The sequence below is a fragment of the Caenorhabditis briggsae genome (genome assembly GCF_000004555.2).
Source record: "Caenorhabditis briggsae complete genome, chrII, whole genome shotgun sequence".
NCBI lineage: Eukaryota > Metazoa > Nematoda > Chromadorea > Rhabditida > Rhabditidae > Caenorhabditis > Caenorhabditis briggsae.
The window spans coordinates 1-20,281 of record NC_013486.2 but is presented as its reverse complement, the minus strand read 5'-3'; the positions used below and the strand labels follow the sequence as shown (position 1 = coordinate 20,281).

Genomic DNA, 20,281 nt, shown 5'->3' with positions numbered 1-20,281 from the left:
GTTCGAGTTCGTCGTACCCCCAAAAACAAAAATTAAAATCTTTTCGAGGTACGGTTTAAAGGTGCATACATTAATTTGAAATACCGTAAGCTGTTTCCGCTGCTCGACCGACGAACATAAATAGACAACAGCAATACTGAAATTTCTGAAACACAGTTTCCTTCTATTTTAGATGACGAGTGAGTACGGTTGCAACGTGTGCAACGAAGAGTATTCGGTTCAAGACCCTCTGAAATGTCCTCGTGTTCTGACAGGATGTGGACATACGATATGCCATAGCTGTGCCATGATAATCGCCGGTAGAAACATTTCCATTTTCTGCCCATTCGATAGAACATCCACTAACCTTCCCGGTGGTGATTTGAACAATCTGAAAAAGAACTTTGCTCTGCTGGAACTCTTGGAAAAAATTGCTGACACCGGAGGGATTTCTGAAATCGGAGAAGGTGTGCAGAAACACGATCGATATGCAAAGGATAGATTGTTGAATGTGAAGTGTGATGAAGACTCGGAACATGTGGCAGTATTTTACTGTACCGTTTGTGACAGTAACCTATGTGATAGATGCTCGGAATTCACACACTCTACCAATGTTCTCTCGAAACATCGACGAGTTCCTTTGACAGAAAAGCCTGTTCCTAAAGTTTGTTGTCGACTTCATTCATCTTACGTCGTGGAATTTGTTTGCAAGGAAGTTTCATGTGACAACGAGAGCCCCTTAATGTGTCTAATGTGCAGAGATTACGGAAGACATAAAGGCCATTGCCACGTGTTGATCGAAAAAGAGGTGGACGATCTGAGAGAAAAACTTCGAGAACATCTGGGAGAGCTAACCAGACAGTCGGAAATTGTGGAAAGATCATTAAATTCGATAAACTCGACGATTCATGAGCTTACACCCGAAACTGACGATGGAAGTTTGGAGGAAACTAAACAAGAGGCGAGTGTTCGAAACAAGACTTTTCAAAAGTTATTGATTTAATATAAAAGGTTGAAGTATTCTAAATGTCTATTGTTTCAGATTCGCAACCATTTCTACCGCCTCCATTCTACCCTTGATCAAGATGAAATCCATGCACTTGAGACTTTAGACCGCTACGCGCGAAACAGACTCGAAAGTCTTCAAGCTCAAAAAGATCGACTAGAAGCTGTTTCTACAAAAATTGGGTCCACGTGCATCACTCTTCAAAAGGCTTTAGTTTTGGAGAAGGACAATATTCTGGATAGAAAAGATGATTTGTTGGCTTTGGCTGAGTCAACTAATGCCGAACCGACTGAAGTTCCTGATCGATCACAATTGAGGACTAGAATTGCGTTCTCATTTTCAAATGATCGAAAATTGCATATTGGAGATTTTATTGAAGCTCGAGTGGTCTTATTGGGTGAGATAAAAAAGGTTTTCACTTAGTAGAAATTTAAGTTTCAGGACTAGACGGTTCCGGCAAAACCTCTATTGTCCGCCGTCTAAAGAAAGTTCGCATTGACGCAGTGATGGCTCCACATCCGACAAGTGGCTTCAATATTGAGACAATCCATTATAAAAACTATCGATTGAATGTTTGGGACGTCGGAGGTCTTCCTAAATTACGGAATCTCTGGAAGCATTATTATTCAAATGCTCAGGCTATTTTTTATGTTATCGATGGGCATGCAGTGGAAAGATTCAATGAAGCAATCAAAGAGTTAAATAAGGTTATGAGTGATCCGTTGCTGATTTCTTGTCCAGTAATTGTGGCAATCAACAGGAAAGGGTCAGTTTTACAATTTTAGTTTTTATAAAATAGGATTGAAATTTTCAGCGGCGCTTCCTCTTTGAATGGGCACATGGATGTACTCATGTCACAGTTGGAGGCGCTTCCCTTCCAACATGAACTTCATTTTTGCGATGCGGCACAAGGATCAGGAATAGATCAAATACTGGATCAGATAACTGTTTGCTTGAGTCGTTTGAATGGCACATGTCCTGTATAAAATATACATTTTTGATCATAGATTCTACTGTGGTGTTGATCTTTTTTCATGTACATAAAAACTTTGTTTTCGTAAAAATTACATATGGCTAGACCACTGACTACACTCTCTGGTGATCACTGACTTTTCTGGCCTGGTCATTTCAACAATTAGTCAGCCAGCCGCGCAGATCGCACACACAAAAAATCACAAAATAAAGATACGACAAAGAAGAAAAGTGTGTCGAGACTGCACGATATTTGTGTCCGATTGTTTTTAACTGAGATGTTAGGTTGGTATATAAATAAAACGAAAAACCACAGAAGTATATCAGAAAATGAGTATTATTCTGTTGGTTATTACAGCACTGCTTTTTGGTGTTTTGAGGTAAAGTTTTTAGTTATTTGCTGATAAGTCTGAAACGTTTTCAATTCACAATAATCATTACAGTTACTACCTGTGGATTTGGATTTACTGGCGCCGTCGTGGGGTTCCTGGGCCTTTGGGCTACCCAGTAGTTGGAAGTTTTCTTAGCACTATCGAGCACACAAATCCACAATATCTTCAAATTAGAGAATGGACAAAACAATATGGATCCGTCTATGGATACACAGAAGGGACCATGAAAACACTGATAGTTTCTGAAATGGACTTGGTTCATCAATTATTTGTCACACAGTATGATAATTTTTATGGAAGAAAGTTGAACCCAATTCAAGGAGATCCGGAGAAAGATGACAGAGCAAACTTATTCTCAGCACAGGGATATAGATGGAAGAGATTGCGAGCAATCGCTAGTCCAACTTTCTCTAATAATAGTTTGAGGTATGGTTACAACCGAATTTTTTTTTCAAATCATTATGACTCATTTTTACAGAAAAATTAACTTAACCGTGGAAGATTGTGCGATAGAATTGCTGAGACACATCGAAGAACAAACAACTGGAGGAGAACCAATAAATATGTTACAGTAAGAAGTTTAGAATTTTGCCTATCCTAAAGCCTGATTCAAGATTCTACCAAGAATTTACTATGGATGTGATTGGTCGTATTGCGATGGGACAAATTGACTCACAAATGTTCAGGAACCCACTGTTAAACTTCGTGAAAGCGGTAAATTGGGAACTTCTTGGCTAACTTAAATTTATTTTAATTAGATCTTTGCTGATAATCGTAAACACATACCTCTCATAGGAGGTGTCTTCCCAGTTCTTGCTCAAATCTTCCGCTACTTTATGCTGAAATTTCCATTTCTAGGAGCTGCCAATTTTATTCATGTTCATAAAACTATGGTATCAGCAGTTCATAACAGGATTGCCCAGAGGGAAGAAGACAAAAATAATGGAATTGAACCCGGAGAACCACAAGATTTTATCGATTTGTTTTTGGATGCCAGAGCTGAAGATGTGGAACATTTTGGGGAGAGTAATGCGGATTTTTCCAAAAGCAGTAGTTATGTAGGTGTATGTGAGATGTTTCAAAAAATTGTTTTTGCTTTCTATGTAGAACAATCGCCAGCTTACTACTATGGAAGTTGTTGGACAATGCACTGTTTTCTTGATTGCTGGATTTGATACCACTGCATTATCATTGTCATATTCCACATTTTTACTCGCCACTCATCCGGAAATTCAAAAGAAACTTCAAGAAGAAGTTGATATAGAGTGTCCGGATTCAGTGATCACTTTTGATCAACTATCAAAGTTGAAATATATGGACTGCGTAATCAAGGAGACATTGAGACTGTATCCGTTGGGAACACTGTAAAAATGTATTTAAATTGATGAAAAACGTCTGTGGTTTTCAGGGCAAACTCTCGGAGATGCATGAGAGCCACGAAACTGGGTAATGTGGAAGTGGAAGTTGGCACAATGGTTCAGGTAGATACATGGAGTCTTCATACGGATACAAAAGTATGGGGAGATGATGCGAAAGAGTTCAAGCCAGAAAGGTTTTTTTAGCGTTTTTGTTCTATTGCCACAAACCGTATTTTTAGATGGCTTCTCCCGGAGACTGATAAAATATCCCAAAAAGGGGGATACATACCATTTGGATTAGGACCTCGTCAATGTATTGGAATGCGGTTGGCCAATATGGAAGAAAAGATTTTATTGTCACATATTCTGAGAAAATACACATTTAAAACTGGAAAAAAGACTGATATTCCACTGAAACTACACGGAAGAGCCACGACTCAGCCGGAAAGTGTCTGGATGCATTTGGTGTCCAGAAATTGAGCCTTTATTTCTATTGTGTTCTTTATTGTACTCTTAAATTGTTTTCTGAAATGTGTTCTCTGGTTGTTGGTCAATAAAGCTCAATAGTGATTGAAAAAAGGGAAAAAAAAATGATTGCAATGTTGGATACTTGAAAAAACATATTTGTCATACTTGTAACGGGCCGGGCTTTTTCCCGAATTTCGGAGGCCCGGCGGGCCTGTCATTTCACAAATTTTGAAAATTTCAAAAAACACATAAGGGGGGACCCTTATGTGATTTTTTTCGATCAAAAAATTTTTTTCGAGTTTTTTAAAAATATTTTTTGATCAAACAGACAAACAATCCAAAAAGCACAAAAAAAATATAGAAAATTGTGTTGAGAGCTCAAAATTCGACTCAAAATGATAACATTTTTGCTACCGGGCCTTCCGGGCCGGGCCCGGCCTTTGGCGGGCCGGCCCGGAATTTTACAAGTATGATATTTGTAATCCGGACCTTTGTCGAACCTTCGCGGGCCATGCCACAGTTTCTTTCAGATTCAATGTTTTTTGACCAACTAACTTTATCTTGTCTGTGAACAAAGTTACAGACAAAACGTAGCACTCGTCGTGTTCTATCATATCTGATTCAGTTGGTGTGAACATATTGATTCTAAAAGAGTCTGACAGGGCCCGCAAAGGCCTGACGAAGGCGCTGATTACAAGTTTATGAAACAGAATGTTGGATGTTGGATATATTAATTACAGATGCAATAACTGTTCGAGTAGAAATATTTCCGATCATTCAAAAAATTAATGATCAAACTAATTCTTAATGCCCAATACATATTCTCCACTCCGTGATATCATTGCTCTTAATTCGCCTCTCTTATCAAAAATTTGGTTTCTTGCCAACAAGATGTGGAATGAAATTTTCTTTCTTAATTTTCTTCATTTTCCTAACTGATAACTGATAATAGACCGTTTGACTACTTTTCTCAACATTCAAAATTTGAGAATATATAGTTTTGTCTATTTTTTTTGTTGAAAATTGGAAATTCTTATGTTTTCAGATGAAGATTTTCATCCTTTCTTGCCTAACCCTCTCTGCCATTTTGGCTCAACAAACTTCCGCTCCAGGTGGAAATCTGTGCCTTTACACTCCAGTCGGCGATGAGTCCAATCAGAAAGCAGTGCCGATTCAAGACTTCAGAACGTCTGGTTTGGACTTTGTCAGGTAAAATGGTTCTTTGCCGAGCCTCTGAGCCAAATGTTCTTTCATAATTAATTTTTTTGGACAAGCTAAAACAAAAATAATAAAAGTTGACAAGTGCTACAAAATGATACTATTTGAAATACTGTATCTTATCTATGAAGAAAATCCGTCACAATCCCGGATTACAAGTGTATATGGTTTTTAATGTTTAAGCTAAAGTCAAACCAAACGTCTGTTGTGCCTCCGTTAGACCTCCGTTAAACTGGTCAATTCTAGTTGTGGAAAATTGTTTTCAGACCAAACTGGTGTGTCACCCATTGTGCTGATCGTAAATCGGTAAAAGTTGCCGCTCGTTTCCAATTCGCAAACACCTCTCCAGAAGTCCGTAAGTTGTTTAATTTTTTTGCAGTTCAGAAAATACATTTGTTTTGGTTTCATTATGAGACCCACTTACAAATATTGATTCTCAACTACTTCCAGCAACCTACAAAGTTCGTCGCACCTACACCCGCCAGTCGGGAGTGAAGGTCACCGCCGAGTTAACTAGTGGAGTCCCAACCAAGCGCGATGATGATCCAGACAGTGAGTTTTGCGTTCCGATAACCATTCTCATTAACACCAACCGAACCAACAATTCTAGACTTCTGTATGGATGACAACGTGTCTGCACAAATCGATGCTATAGTTGGAAACTTCACTGACATTGAAACCATGTCCGAGGCTCTAAACTACTACATCAACAAGCCAGGATGGGCATACATTATCTATGATGTTAGAACTGAATTCAGAACTTTTTTACTTGAAAAAATAATTCCAGATGGGAGTCCCACCAAGCATCATTGAAACCGACAATGTTAAGCACGATATGAACTACTGTTCCAAGTTCGCCCAAAAGGTATTCGTCATTTCAAAATTTGTGAACAAATTTTTTCATTTGATTTTTCAGCAACTACCTGACGGAACTTGGGGCTTGTATCAAGTATTCGCAGGACTCATCAAATCTGGCAACTAATAATTATCGTTCTGTTGTTAAACAATGTAATGAATATTTGGACATATACAAATGTTTTGACGCAGTCTGAGTTCCTAGCAATTCTTTGAGAATATGTATCCACACTTGTAATCCGGGCCTTTGCCGGTCCGTCGCGGACCCGGCTGTAGTCTCTACCAGCCGAGGCGGTTCGTTCCGTTTCGTCTATAACTTTGTTCATAGACAAAATACAGCGATCCAAATAAAATTTTTTGTAGTACTCGTCAATTTCTATCATGTCTAATTTAATTGGTCCAAAAATATTGTTCATGAAAGAAACTATGGCAGTGCAAGTGAAGGTCCTGTAAATGTCCGTATCAAAAATATGAGAATATCAAGAAATCTTTGAAAACTTTATTGACTTTATTGTGGTTGAAATTTTAAAAAAAACACACAATTTGACATTTCCAGTAGAATCAGATATTTAAGATATTACAAAAGTCTCAAGACGAGGCACTGGCAGGCTCCACCGCTCTTCATGAACTCGCTCATGTCGACCTCTTCAACTTGTTTTCCGCGTGCCGATAGAGCACTCTTCGTGTTTTGAGAGACCCCGATTGGCGAGATTACAGTGTCACGGATAGTGATAGCATTGCACACGAAAGCATTAGCTTCAGCTTCCGAAACTGCAATTGAGTTGGGGAGACGACGAAGAATCTGGAAAAAAATTTTGGGTTGTCAGTAGTGTGTCCTTTCAAAAGAAAATTCGCGAAAAATGTTTTTTTCCGAGAAATTGTTGAAGAAATTTCGATTTCGTTGGCAACGACTCGTTGCTGACATTGTTTTCTCGGGTTTTGGTCATTTTTACATGGTTGCCTAACTTTTGCAAGTTGGGTTTTCTAGGCCACCATTTAGAAATGACCTAGAAATGACTTAACATGACCCTGGTGCGTTTTCTAAGGCATTTTAATGTGGTGGTCCAGAAAACACAACTTGCAAAAGTTAAGCTACCATGTCAAAATTTATTCGTTTCGAAAAATGTCTCGAAGCCGTGTCGTAAGACACACTGATCAACTTTAACCCCTCACCTCCTTGTTAGTTGCATCTGAAAAAGCAGGAGGATAGTAGAGAGAAGTGGTCTCATCAACTGGAGCGAAGCAGGTGTCCAAATGATAGAAGTTTGGGAGAACCGTATCACAGAGAACAATGTCAAATGATCCCAATGCCTTGATTCTCTCATAGACAGATTTTGAGCTACGCTCTCCATACCCAGCCCAGAGGGTTTTGCGATCGGAGAAAACGGCATCACCTCCACCTTCGAAGATTTCTTCATATCCCTCGCCGATAGTAGTAATACCATTTTTCTTGAACCACTCCAGGTATAATGGTTGCTCACCAGTTCTGAAAAATTTTTTGTCGTATATGTCAAAAGCATTCTACTCTGTTTACCTCTCCTTATGTCTAAATCTGGACAAGTATACCTTGTTATCATAGACCAATCCGCTATTACACACAAAGACTTGATCCGGAAGTCCTTGTGTCTGATCCATTGTCAAAACTTGAACACCTGCTTTCTCGATAGCAGACTTCAATGAATCCCACTGTTGTTGAGCCTTCTGCTTATCGACGACTCCTCCCATCCATGGATTGATGGCGTATTCAACTGTGAAGTGTTTTGGTGGAACCATCAAAACGCGTTTCAATATATGAGCGGCAGACTTTGAAGCAGACATGTTGGATTGCTGAAATTAAACAGTTTATGAAACATCGAAATATTGGAAAGGGGTCTATAGCAGCCTTCGCGGGCCCAGCTATAGTTTCTTTCAAACCCAGTATTTCTGAAAAATTGAATCAGATATAATAGAACGCAACGAGTACTACAAAGCGATGCTATTTGGAACATTGTACCTTGTCTATGAACAAAGTTAAAGACAAAACGGAACGAAAAAAACAGACCCGGCTCGGCACGTCCGGGCAAAGCCACTTTATGGCCTGTAATTTCTATCACGTTCTATCATATTTAATTTAGTTGGTCCAAAACTATTGATTCTAAAAGAAACTATGATAGGGCCCGCGAAGGCCCTGCAAAAGCCTGGATTACAAGTATAGACTCTATACTACTCACTTTGGTCATTATGGCTGAAAAAAACCTATTGTTAATTTGGTGATTTGGGAATGTAGAAAGAATGAATAGTCAGTTTCCAATAGGGCTGATAAATATTATCTTATCAATGGAAATTTTTAACTGCGAAACAGTATTTGATTGTTTGATACTCGGATGCGAAAACCAACTGACGTAATATACTTTATGACTTAACAGGGTCAATGACTTTTACTGAGGGCTTTTAAAACATAAATGCTCCAAAATAGTGTCAATTGAAATTATAATTTTAACAGATGAGAGGCTACAACGTAGGTTTCGTATTTTTCTATTAAGTTGATAGCATTCATCTACATCATGAACCTTAAATTTTTACATTATTGAGACCTCTACTTTTTGGAATTTTAAACCTTTTTTGAATTATAAAGAGCCCTAATATCAAAACGAATTAAACTTACATTTTTAAAAAATTGTACAAAATACAAAAACCAAAACTAAATGAATATAACCAATGTCCAGTTTTTATTTACCTTATTTATCTCCCCCACCCACTTTTAATATGTCTCGTATTGTAAATCTTTCATTTTTCGATGGCCTTAATACGTCACCAATCTACTGCAAATTACCCAACAGGCCAGATCTGATCATGAGACAGGTAGTGATGAATTTACAACATCATTCGTTTATCTTATGCTTATCTTATTGATGTGTTCTAGTGATGTTGGGTGCAGATTTTACGAAGTAGGAAGAAGAAAGGAATAATGGATAACGTAGAGAGAAGAAAAAACATCAAGAAAAATAAAAATCAATAAACTGATATGCCATCATCCCGAATGTTATAGGGATGTCTAAAGTTATATTTTATACATGTTGTCCCTTGTTTCTCCATTTCTAATCAATGTATCGGAGAGGGCAAAACCAATTTAGTTTTCAGATTGAAGGAAAAAGTCTGGGTTATGCTTTATTATTTTAAATGAAATTCGACTAATAGGTCGCCCATTTCATTCTCACCATTTTCAATTTTGAAAGCAGTCTTACCTGAATATTATTTTCAGATAGAATCCGTGGCTATTAGAGAACTGTATGATTTTGATAAGTGTTGAGAGACAACCACGCATATAAGAGGAGTAAAATTTCAAAATTTTCACGTTTGAGAGAAAATAATCAAAAAAGAGAAATATTATGTGAATTTACACATTAAAAACTACGATTACAAAAAAAGTTATTTTTAAATGGGAATTTTCTTTTTTTTTCCCCAGAAAATGTAGCTTGAACATTTATTTTCAATAAATCTGGGTTTTCAGGAAAAATCCACATTTTTTTGATTTACTTTTTAACGTTTTAGTTAAAATTAAAGAACAAAAACACAAAATCGTTCCGCAGAACGATTCTGTGAGAGAAAAATATGACGCAAAAATTAAATCACAGAATCGTTCCGCAGAACGATTCTATGAAGAACACAGTTTTAAATAGAAAAAAGAATTTCAATTTTTTCTGCGTGAGCACAGGATTTTTCAAAAAATTCGTTTTGAAACTCCAAACGTGAAAATTTTGAAATTTGATCCCTCTTATATTGAAAAATTTTTTGACGACATTTTTCCCGCATAGGTATGTTGGTTTCGAGGTCTTCACTAATTTTCACAGTCGTTATGGTTCAGAGAAACTGCTCTCTCGCCGGCTAGCTAGCATAAGGAATACAACTATAAGATAGAGATGTTCTGTCCGTTAAATTCAATTGTACATTGGATCTATTAAAATGGAATCTGGCCACCATCTACAAGCTTGTTATGATGATGATAAAAGCCTCTTAGGGGTATAAAATTTTTAGAATTTTCAGGTATGGAGTACTCAGGAATTTAGAATTTTGTACTCCTAAACAGTTTTGTACGCCTATAACCCTACAATTATTATGCTCTCCTAATCCTGTTCCATGAAATTATCAAAGATGGAGAATTAGATGAAAAAATTATAAGAGTCTTGTTCTGATGATTAAATTTTGGCTGTTATACCAAAACAGTCTTCTTTTTGAATTTAACAAAATTTAATTTTCAGGCCTACGAAGGACAATGGATCAATTAGCATACAAAAAATGACAACGAAAACTCATTTATCATCTTCAGCAACCGAAACCTCTTCAACTTAAAAAATAAATCAAAACTGTGGATCTAGGAAGTGAAAAACAAAAAATTCAATCTGTATACTTTGGAAAACATTTTTTTTAAATTTAACTTTTAAATGATCCCCTTCGCAATTTTAAGAACAACTTTAAAATTAATAAAAATAACTCAAAACACATGCCTAACATCTATAACCTGATTTTCTCTGAACTTCATCTATCTTCTAGAACTGCAACAATATTACAAAAAATATTTTTGGCTTCTGTTTTCTTTGTATCTGTCTTTCACTTCTCCTACATACCCAACTTTCATTCTTTCTTTTCGGCTGTTTTCCCTTCTCACAATTAAGTTATTTTTTATCAGAATATTTATAGGATGAAAAAATTTGCACCGATATTGGCTGGTTTACTGTTTCTTGTGGATTACTCAGAAGCAAAAATGTTTGAGAGGTCTGATATTCGAAATCTGGGGGAGTTTTAGTGTTTGGCTTTCAGTTATTCCACTCGAGTGAAACGAAACGATTTCACAAACAACTATGGATATGGTCCATTTGGAATAGGTCCAACCAACGGAGGATTTGATAGTTATGGATTTTACAGAGACAAGTTTTATAACGCAGGACTTCCACCTCTTTATTCATTTGCTTCTTATCGTAACTACTATCACGAGATCTCTTTCCATAAGAACAAGTACGGTCAACCGGCTCCAACAGATTTCGAAGTATTGCAACAGGAGAGATTTGGTGAGTTTTAATCATCCAAGAAAAAATCTATTTCAAATGTCGAAATTTTCTCCGATGAGGGTCATTTTTGTTTTCTCCATATCTACCGCATTTCCTCTAATAAATGACCATCCAAACCGTTAACTTTGAGCTCAATTATCTCGACTCCTGTGAAAGAAATCAAAATTTTGTCGACTTATGAAACATTGGTGATATTCTGATAAATATTTGAACAATTGATAAATTTTTGATATCTTTCTCAGAAATCGAGATATTTAAGCTCGAAGTTGACGGTTTGGGTGGGTTCTATTAGAGGAAATACGGTATATTGTTTCGGGAGTAGACACCACTCTACTGTCGAGATTCAAATGTTGCTTTATGTTTAAAAACACAGGGTATTTATTATGTACACGAACCAAAAATGTACGATTTTCAAAAACATTGTAGAATATTATCAGAAAGTAGAAACTTTTAAATTTTTTAAAAAATTGGGGAAAGTCGAGAAATTGGTTTCTGAATTTCCTTGAAAAAACAATAAAAAAGCGAAAAATGGTTGAAATTTTGAGAAATCTAGAAAAAAAAAAGACTGGAAAATTTTCCGGTTACCATAAAATTTTCTCGGGAATAATTTTCTAAAATTTTCGGGACAACGAGATTCCCGATTTGAACGAGTCTAATAGGTAACTTTATTGGTTTTTTCAGGACCATACTACGACGGAGTTTGGGGATACGCAGATCACTCGAAAAATTGGTTTGGAAAGAAGCGTTGATGCCCTCCTATTCGTGTTCTACTTTTATTCCTATTCTTTTGTATTTTTTCTGAGTTACAGTTCGAGATGAAGATCTGCTTACGCGTAAGCTTACGTGAAGTTTTTTTTGTTTTCCACCTAAAAATAGGTTTGATATGATCTTCATGTCCACGTACTGCCACACGGCATCGCGGTTGGGAACCTGAAAAAAGCCGTGCCGCCAGATGGCTCGACTACAAATCAGTTCTGGGAATTCAATTCAGGAGAGTAAACCATGGGAGTCGAAGTCTCTTTGGATCCGCCCGTCTGCCCAATTCAAGCCAATGGAGGAACTTCGAAGCACAAGATGATCAATCATACTGACCGCCATTTGGCTTATAAAGTCAAATCCTCAAACAACTCCAACTACAGCGTAAACTTGATCTACGGGATTCTTAAAGTTTGTGATGTGAAAGAGCTGATCATCACCAGAAAGGTAAAATCAAAAACCAAAGATTTAGCCATGAGAGGATATTTTCAGCCTGGAAAACCCCATTCCGGGAAATTTTCATTTGTCCGGATTCCGTATTCCGATAAATTTTTTTATTCCGGATTTCAAACATATGTGTTAATTTGCAAGAATTCTGACTTTTTTGAACTTCCGCGACTAAAAATGGAAAAGTATAGCGCGGTCTGGGTTTTTTAGAACTGTTCTGCTCATTTGTAGAACTCAAAATTCCGGACTCCGGATTCCCGACTTTTTTCATTTCGGATTTCAGAAAATTAGTTTCATTCCGTATTCCGCATTCCATGAAATTTTGCTTTGTCCGGATTCCGGAAAATTATTTTATTCCGCATTCCGGATTCCGTTTTTCAAAAAATTCATCCCGACCATCTCTCTGGCCCATACTTTCGCGTCTGTTTGAGTCGTACTTGTAAAGTTTTTTTTTTCAGTTTTACGAAACTTTTTCACCTCTTTAATAGAAGTTCATTTATTCACAAAGAAATTGATGTCAAGAAAAAATATGTTTTATATACTTTAAAAGAATTTTTACAAAAGGCTATGAACTGAAACGGAGCTGTTAAATTATTCTGAGGCATCAGATGAATCTCCATAGTCTGCAGATACCAGTGAAATGGGATTCACGGGCACTGATGTTTCTGCTTCAAGTGTCTTGGAGTCCACTGGCGTTTTCTTCTTCCGAACAATCAATGATGGCACTGTCGATTTCCGCTTGATGCCTAGATTTGATGCAGAAGACAATGTGGAAATTTGATGCAGAAGACGATGGGAAGAAGAAAACGTGGCATTTATTCTTTTGTCTCTTTCAGCTTGCATCGTGGCCTTCAGACGTTCAGAAGATGTCATAGGTACTCCAGATGAGGAACCAGATGGGGATGGCGTGTCAGATAAAGTATTCGGATGATCGAAGATACGACGACTCTCAATTTTATCCCGTGTTGAGTGGAGATGGTCACCATGAGCTGAAAAATACTATTTGCAAAATATTAGCAGTCCTAATAACACTAACTTTTTGAGTTTTTGTATCTTGTCATCATTGATGCCATTCGTCGATCTTCTTCACTTTCTGGTAGTAGTTTGGTTGTTCCAATGGATAACTTTTCGCGGAGATTTGCATCGCTAGCACGGGATTCGTTAAGATATTTCTTTTCGTTCTGGGACATTATTTTGTTTTTTTTAATTTTCACAAAATTCTTAATTCTCACCCGAAATTGTGCTCTTAAATACGAATTGGCTGAAAAATCGTCCCTCATCCTCTCTTGAATCCATTCCAATTTTTCCACTCGACCCTCTTCTCCAGCTGCCTTTTCCTTATCACTCGCCTCATGTTCCTTTTTGAACATAGCATCCGCAGCGAGTTTCTGGGCAAATCCTCGATCTACAGCTCCGACTTGAGCAATATCTGTCGGATCGAAACGCAGCTCCTGGCGTGAACATCCTTCAACCAATTCGTAGTCAAAGTTCTCAAAGATTATCAAATTTTTTATAATTGAAAAAAAATCAAGCTACTTTTGGATCCGTTCGAATGACATAATAATTATCACACAAATGACACTTCATTCGGAATTCGTACAGTGGGGTCGTGTAATACATTCCGCACTTTTTCTTTTCAGCATTGTAGCGGACACCCATTCCGACGTGGTTATGACATCCGAGACACCAGATGTTGAACGGCATTTCAAATCTGGAAATTTTAGGAATCTATTGTTGATGATAATCAATATTTCTACCTGATCACCAGAATTCCCTGATCAATTTTCTTCGCTCGTTCTCTGAGAGCATGAGTTCCATGGTATCCATTGAGGGATTTGTGTGTTTTGTAATTGAAGTCTGGTGGATAATAAAAGTTTTGTCCTTTTCGCTCTCCCATCTGTAAAAAACATAATTACCGTAAAACCTGTATTAGAAGGGTCCCTTTAATAGAAGGGAAACTCTAATAGAAGGGCCTCTGTGAAGAATAATCTCCTTCAAATTGTACCCTGAAATTTTGTGAAATTGATAGATTTCCATGAATTTTGAACGAAATTTGTCGATTTTTCGGTGAGAAGTTTCGGAAAAAAAAGGCCGGAAAAAATAAGGGCCCTCCGGCGGTACCTTGGAACAATAGAAAGGCCGGCCCTTCTAATACAGGTTTTCCTGTATTTGATCATCCGTTTCACACATTTGCTAATACGAAGATATTCAAATAGAGACAACTAAAAATAATAAACAAATAAACTCAAAAGAGTCAGTACAAAATTAACATATTTATTCAATGAAACAATCATTTAGCACCAATCCTGATTGGAGTTGTTTAACCCGCGAAAATAATACAGAAAACTGAAAAAATGCAGTAGAATTTGGCAAAATTTGAGCAAACTAATGAAACATGAAATAAATTAGCAAAAAATCGAGAATTCAGTATGCAACACCGAGCGCATGTGATTCCAGCTCGTTGAACCCAGTCTTTTTCGTCAGTTTCTCGACCATTCCTTTTGATAACTTTGATTTTTCCGTCCTTGTATGCCATACATAGACTTTGGTACACTTCTCAGCCAACGGCTCCATGTTGAGCCGATCGATTCCTAGGTTCTCCAAAAATGTAGATTCCTGATATCCACGTGGCACGTCGAACGAGAAAAGAGCGTTGGGATGCGAGAGAATCAAGGTGACGTTGACTGCGAAAGCTGCCATATCAATCGGAAACGGGCGGTCAGGTTTCCATATCGAATTGAACGAGATTATAGATCCTGGAAAGTCGCACATTTCAATTTATCACATTTTTTGAAAATCTCACCGTTATCAGCGAGAACCGGCGTCTCCACAAACATTCCTCCAACTATTCCTACTGGCCACACTCCGGCGTTATCCACCTTCCTCATCTCTTCAAAAATTTTCAAGTCATAAGTGTTATCATCGTCTCCAAAATATACAACTCCACTTCCGACACCGGACAACTGATTTTGAATCCATAAAAGAGCAGCATTTCTTTGTTCAACACCTCGTGGCAAAGTCCAGTTCGGATCAGTATACTTCATTTTTTGAGCTGATGGTGTTCGCGCGTTTAGATGTGTATATGGTAGACGCGAGCGCTTCAAAATCTCTGCTACAGACGACGTTAAGCTATCAGAATCTTCCACGACGATCCAATGGAGGTTGGGAACGTGCGAGAGAGTGTAGGAGAGACGAGTGAGGTCAGCTTTTTGGGCGGCGCGGAAATGTGTGGGTGTAACGAAGTAGATGAATGGAGTGGATCGATTGACACGTGGCAGTAAGGATATGTGATCTCTGATTCTGCAAAAATGCCATTATCTCAATTGCTTGTATTCTTTTTCAGAATTTATAAACAAAATACCGTAATGGGGTTATTCATGTAGCGAAAGTCTGCACCGAAACTCAATGCAACAGTGTCGCGAAATGCGTTTTGAAATAAACACTTTCGCTACATGAATAATCCCATAAAACCTGTATTAGAAGGGCCGGTACTTCTATTGTTCAAAGGTACCTCCGGAGAGACCCTACTATTAAAAGGACCTTTCAATTACAGAAGTCCTTCTATTTTTCCAGTCATTTTTTCGAATTTTCGTTCAAACTGAATGAAAATGCAAGAAAATCCATACATTTCACCAAAATAAGGGAAGTTTTAGAGTGAAAAAGATGTTTCCCTAAATTTCTGTGAAATTTCGGAGCTTTTGGAATATTTTTTTACTGAAAAGTACGGAAGGTTTCAATTTCAAACCACACATTTTGATGGGGGCCCTTCTATTTTTCCAAGCACCTTTCGGAGGGCTTTCCTCTTAGAGGGGCTCTAATACAGATTTTAGGGTAAACGATAAATTACTGTGTATCAATTTCCTCTATCCGTCCGTCCAATCGAGTTAGCGTTCGTTCTTTTTCGTGGATTTCAGTTCGCAGCATATCGCTCTTCCGTTTCAGCACTTCTATCTGTCGAAAAAGTTTTACTATTTTACTTCAAATGAAAATTACTCACTGTTGCCTGTAACACTGTCTTCTCTTCCTCGAGTCCTTGAACCTTATTAATTGCATAACAAATTTGCCAGATGAAGAATATTACGAGAGCAACGAACGCCCGCAACCACCATTTTTCGAATATTCTTGATGAAATCATGTCGGAAACTCGAAAATTTTAAACAGTCGCATGTGGTCTATTTATCCCTGAAAATTGCGTATTTATTGAGTACAAATTTCGATCGAATAAGGGGATTGATGACGTCTCGGCTGAAAAAAAAATTATAAACCAGCTACCTTAAGTTAAAGGCGCATCATTCAAACTATGATTTGCATCTCATCGCGAGAAAACCGGATTCGAAAAAAAAACATTCGACAAAAAAGATTTTCGTTTTTTTTTGAATTTCTTTTTGTTTTTGAACACATTTCTATCTAAAATTTCAATAATTTTCACAATTTCAAAGAAAATCGATTCTCTTCTCGTTCGCTTTCATATGCTCGGGGAAAGAAAAGACAGGGAGGCGGCGATAGCTACCCTAGGGTGGTGGCTGTCACGTGAGGAAGAGACAATGTGTGTCGCAGTTCTTTCTTCGTCCTCTGCGCCTCAGCGTCTCTGCACAGTCTATACTTTCCTCAATCTGACAATAAGCCCTTCCATTTTCAGGAAAATATTTCGAATAATTTTGTTATTTGTTCAGTTTTTCTTTCTTTGAGTACTCACTCTTTCAGACCCAATAATTCTACTATATTGACAGGTTTGACAGCTGGCTGTCAAAACTGTTATCAATTCAAAATTTCGTTGATTAGCAGATTGACACCGAAATGTGGAAAAAAAAGTATCAAAAATTGTTTTTAAAGTTTTTGTTTTTAAGTTTTCAAGCTGTTTTTAAAGCCCTTGAAAAAGTAAACACAGAATTGTTCTGCTTTTCTTGAGCATGCTCATTAGATTTTGAAAGTTTGTTTAATAGTTCCAAGTGTTCCCACCCTCCCGACCATCCTTCAATTTTCTTTACGGAGGTGTAATTAATAAATGGACCTCCTCCTACTCGATATAGCTGGTACCGACAGACACTGTGTTGTACACACACACGGTCTGTTCCTTCCTTCCGTCCTCCTTTTGCTTTTGATGTGCAATCATATATTCTTCTAGTGATCAAGAGCTATAGTGCTGGCTATAAATATATACAAAACTGTTTTTTTTTCAGTTTATTTTGACCATTTTTAGCAGTCGGACTTCGCACTAACCAAGAATTTGAAAATTCCTAGTTTTTCAGCTACCCTTTTTAACTTCGAAAATGCATCACATATTACCTTAAATCTTTCTTTATAAAACGCTACTTCTATGCCAAAAAATTATGTCCCATTTTGAAAAAAACTCTCCAAATGATAGCCATCACTCCAAATCTTCATCATCCCCAACATATATTTGTCCTTCATTTTTCTCGATGCGCGCGACAAAGTATGCGACAAAGTACCAATTGACCGGGTCACCCTGTTTGTCACCCTTGGCGGATGGCCACCCCACTAACACTCACCCCCAATGGTTCAAACGGATGGCCTGAAGGTTTGAAGAGAGGAGGAAGATGGAATACCTCCTCCTCCCTTTTCCTATATACCACCACTTTCGCTTCCTCTCCCCTCTGCCTCTCTACAATCAATACAGAAAGACACTCGCTTCGAAAAGAGAGTAAAGTCGTTGGGGTGTTCTGCTTGTGTCTGGTGTCTCTATAAGAAGATACGATATTTAGTTAGTTTCAAGGCGAGTGAAGCCGAGAATCGAGGAGAGCGTTGGGGTCATTCCCCACTGCAGCGGATGACGCTTTGAGCCGTTCTGCGTCTCGTAAAAATGGAAAACTTCTGTTTTATATCATGGTTTTGTTAGAACGTCTAACCATTATTTCTGCAAACTTTCGGCTTCTCTATTCGTTTGATTCTAAAAAGTTTATTTATATTTTTCTTCAATTCAAATCGTATTTTCATCTCAAAATATTATTCTATCAAACGATGATTATCTCATAAATTGTACCTGATTTATGAAATTCGCAAATTCTTCGTTTTTTAGCTTGTTTTGCTAATACGCTTCTTCTGATATTTAGTGAATTAGCTTTGTATCTTTGGATAACTAATATGAGTAAGAGCAGTCAGCTGAGCTGAGGTGTCATGTGCCCGTGCACTCGAGTTATTGCCTAAACATATTTCTAAAAAGAAGTTTCTCATAAATTTCCCGAGAAAAAGTTCAACCTTAAATAATTTCTGAATTATTTCCTTTTCTAATTAACTCTGAGGCATGATTTTGTTTGTTTCCATACATCCTAATTTTTATACGTTTGCCATTAACTTCTACACATAAGAGAATCTCAAATTTTAGCATATGAGCTAGATATTCAAAATTCGACAAACAATGCATGCCTCTGAACAATGAGAACAAAGAGAGTATCTGTTATCAGTCGGGTGTCATTCTATATTACTTCGTTTTTCTGTTTCTGCTATTTGCTGATGCCTCTTTCTCTCCTCTCGAAGAGGTTCTACTCCGTTATCAGTCGTTCCCCATACCCACAGCATTCTGTAATTTGAGGGCGAGCGATTGATTATAACTGATATTTGATTAGTAGCGGCTGTCATCGAGTATATGGATCAGATTTTAAGATTACAAGAAGTTCTACCTTCTACCCAATAAATTTTTGCCTTCAACATTTTGAAAAGCTCCTAATTGGCATGCAAATATTCCTCGACTGCGGTGATCTTGTGGTAAAAGACTAGATATCGATCTATTTTCAATCTCTATCAGCAATCTCTTCATCTATTCTTCGCTTCCTTTTCACCGATTCGGGAGAGAATGACATCGGCTGCTTGTTTCCCATTGACTATGTTGTATTGGAATTAGAAAAAGTTGAAGGTTATATTTGAATAAGATTGTTTTTTTCCTGGAGATTAAGAGCGGATATACGACTTTTCGTGTAGTGGATGGAATTTTTTCAAACAAGTTTTTCCTATTGTCGGAAAAAAGTCACCTCGGTGTATGCAGACCCAGTACGAAAATCTGAGTCTTTGCACTGAATCTGCATACACCGATGTGACAGCTTCTTTGATCCGACAATATAAGATTGACATGATATTTAGATTTCAAAAAATGAAATCATTGAAATTTCAGATAGGTTCAAAACCTTTTTTTATCTTACCTAACAAAATAATGACCTGACGCTTTATAAACTCTTCATCGGAGAATCATAAATAATGTTAACTGCCTTGCATGGCATACTTTTATTATGGACGACCATTCGAGAAATAGTTACAAATATGGTTGCTGATACCTACTCTATCTATATACGGTCAGCCATTGCGCAATCATAGATGAATGACCTCTCTATGTCCCTCTCATCTTTAGTGTTATTGACCTGATTCATTGGCAATGTGAGGTTTTTTTCTGATTGCTTGCTCAACTAGCATCTCAGGTTTTCGTTTTTTCCGAATATTTCATAGAAGGCTTGTTTCATATCTTACAGAAAAAAATTTTGATTCGTTTCTTATGGGGTTATTCATGTAGCGAAATTATGTATTGAAATGCATTTCGAATGTATTTCAAAGCATTTCGCGACATAACTGAATATGCTTTCTGAAGGATGGTGCAAATCTTTAAAGGTGCATCACATTTTCCAGACAAAATATCGCGCCACGATATGTATTTCAATGCATATTCTGTTATTGTCTATTCAAAATAATCGCGCGGATGAACAAGTAAAAAACGTGTAGAGGCGCTGTAGAGACGCAGACGTTTTCACTCGTTCACTCGCGCGGGTACCGAGCTCGAAT

General features: G+C 37.4%; 8 protein-coding genes across 8 annotated transcripts; 5 read left to right on the top strand and 3 right to left on the bottom strand.

Annotated features, from left to right (window-relative positions):
- Positions 1–172: 172 nt before the first annotated feature.
- On the top strand, positions 173–1,971 carry Cbr-arc-1 (the record flags this gene model as incomplete). Its single annotated transcript, XM_002629769.1, has 4 exons — positions 173–946; positions 1,022–1,382; positions 1,427–1,751; positions 1,800–1,971. The coding sequence occupies 4 exons, from the start codon at positions 173–175 to the stop codon at positions 1,969–1,971; spliced, it is 1,632 nt and encodes a 543-aa protein (XP_002629815.1).
- Positions 1,972–2,287: 316 nt separating this feature from the next.
- On the top strand, positions 2,288–4,187 carry Cbr-cyp-13A10 (the record flags this gene model as incomplete). The annotated part of the gene is made up of 8 exons (XM_002629770.1): positions 2,288–2,337; positions 2,401–2,775; positions 2,828–2,920; positions 2,964–3,063; positions 3,108–3,407; positions 3,457–3,713; positions 3,758–3,901; positions 3,947–4,187. 8 exons carry the CDS (start codon positions 2,288–2,290, stop codon positions 4,185–4,187), a joined length of 1,560 nt encoding a protein of 519 aa, XP_002629816.1.
- Positions 4,188–5,220: 1,033 nt separating this feature from the next.
- CBG01061 lies at positions 5,221–6,375 on the top strand (the record flags this gene model as incomplete). Its single annotated transcript, XM_002629771.1, has 6 exons — positions 5,221–5,384; positions 5,660–5,748; positions 5,844–5,945; positions 6,004–6,134; positions 6,181–6,258; positions 6,310–6,375. 6 exons carry the CDS (start codon positions 5,221–5,223, stop codon positions 6,373–6,375), a joined length of 630 nt encoding a protein of 209 aa, XP_002629817.1.
- Positions 6,376–6,825: 450 nt separating this feature from the next.
- CBG01062 lies at positions 6,826–8,066 on the bottom strand (the record flags this gene model as incomplete). The annotated part of the gene is made up of 3 exons (XM_002629772.2): positions 6,826–7,050; positions 7,422–7,734; positions 7,783–8,066. The coding sequence occupies 3 exons, from the start codon at positions 8,064–8,066 to the stop codon at positions 6,826–6,828; spliced, it is 822 nt and encodes a 273-aa protein (XP_002629818.2).
- Positions 8,067–10,926: 2,860 nt separating this feature from the next.
- On the top strand, positions 10,927–12,042 carry CBG01064 (the record flags this gene model as incomplete). Its single annotated transcript, XM_002629773.2, has 3 exons — positions 10,927–11,000; positions 11,046–11,293; positions 11,975–12,042. The coding sequence occupies 3 exons, from the start codon at positions 10,927–10,929 to the stop codon at positions 12,040–12,042; spliced, it is 390 nt and encodes a 129-aa protein (XP_002629819.2).
- A 325-nt stretch (positions 12,043–12,367) lies between these two features.
- Positions 12,368–12,939, top strand: CBG25443 (the record flags this gene model as incomplete). The annotated part of the gene is made up of 2 exons (XM_045241636.1): positions 12,368–12,496; positions 12,928–12,939. 2 exons carry the CDS (start codon positions 12,368–12,370, stop codon positions 12,937–12,939), a joined length of 141 nt encoding a protein of 46 aa, XP_045097967.1.
- Positions 12,940–13,087: 148 nt separating this feature from the next.
- CBG01066 lies at positions 13,088–14,393 on the bottom strand (the record flags this gene model as incomplete). The annotated part of the gene is made up of 5 exons (XM_002629774.1): positions 13,088–13,485; positions 13,533–13,677; positions 13,729–13,986; positions 14,033–14,207; positions 14,254–14,393. 5 exons carry the CDS (start codon positions 14,391–14,393, stop codon positions 13,088–13,090), a joined length of 1,116 nt encoding a protein of 371 aa, XP_002629820.1.
- A 527-nt stretch (positions 14,394–14,920) lies between these two features.
- Cbr-sqv-8 lies at positions 14,921–16,631 on the bottom strand (the record flags this gene model as incomplete). Its single annotated transcript, XM_002629775.1, has 4 exons — positions 14,921–15,252; positions 15,300–15,796; positions 16,344–16,447; positions 16,494–16,631. The coding sequence occupies 4 exons, from the start codon at positions 16,629–16,631 to the stop codon at positions 14,921–14,923; spliced, it is 1,071 nt and encodes a 356-aa protein (XP_002629821.1).
- Positions 16,632–20,281: the final 3,650 nt, after the last annotated feature.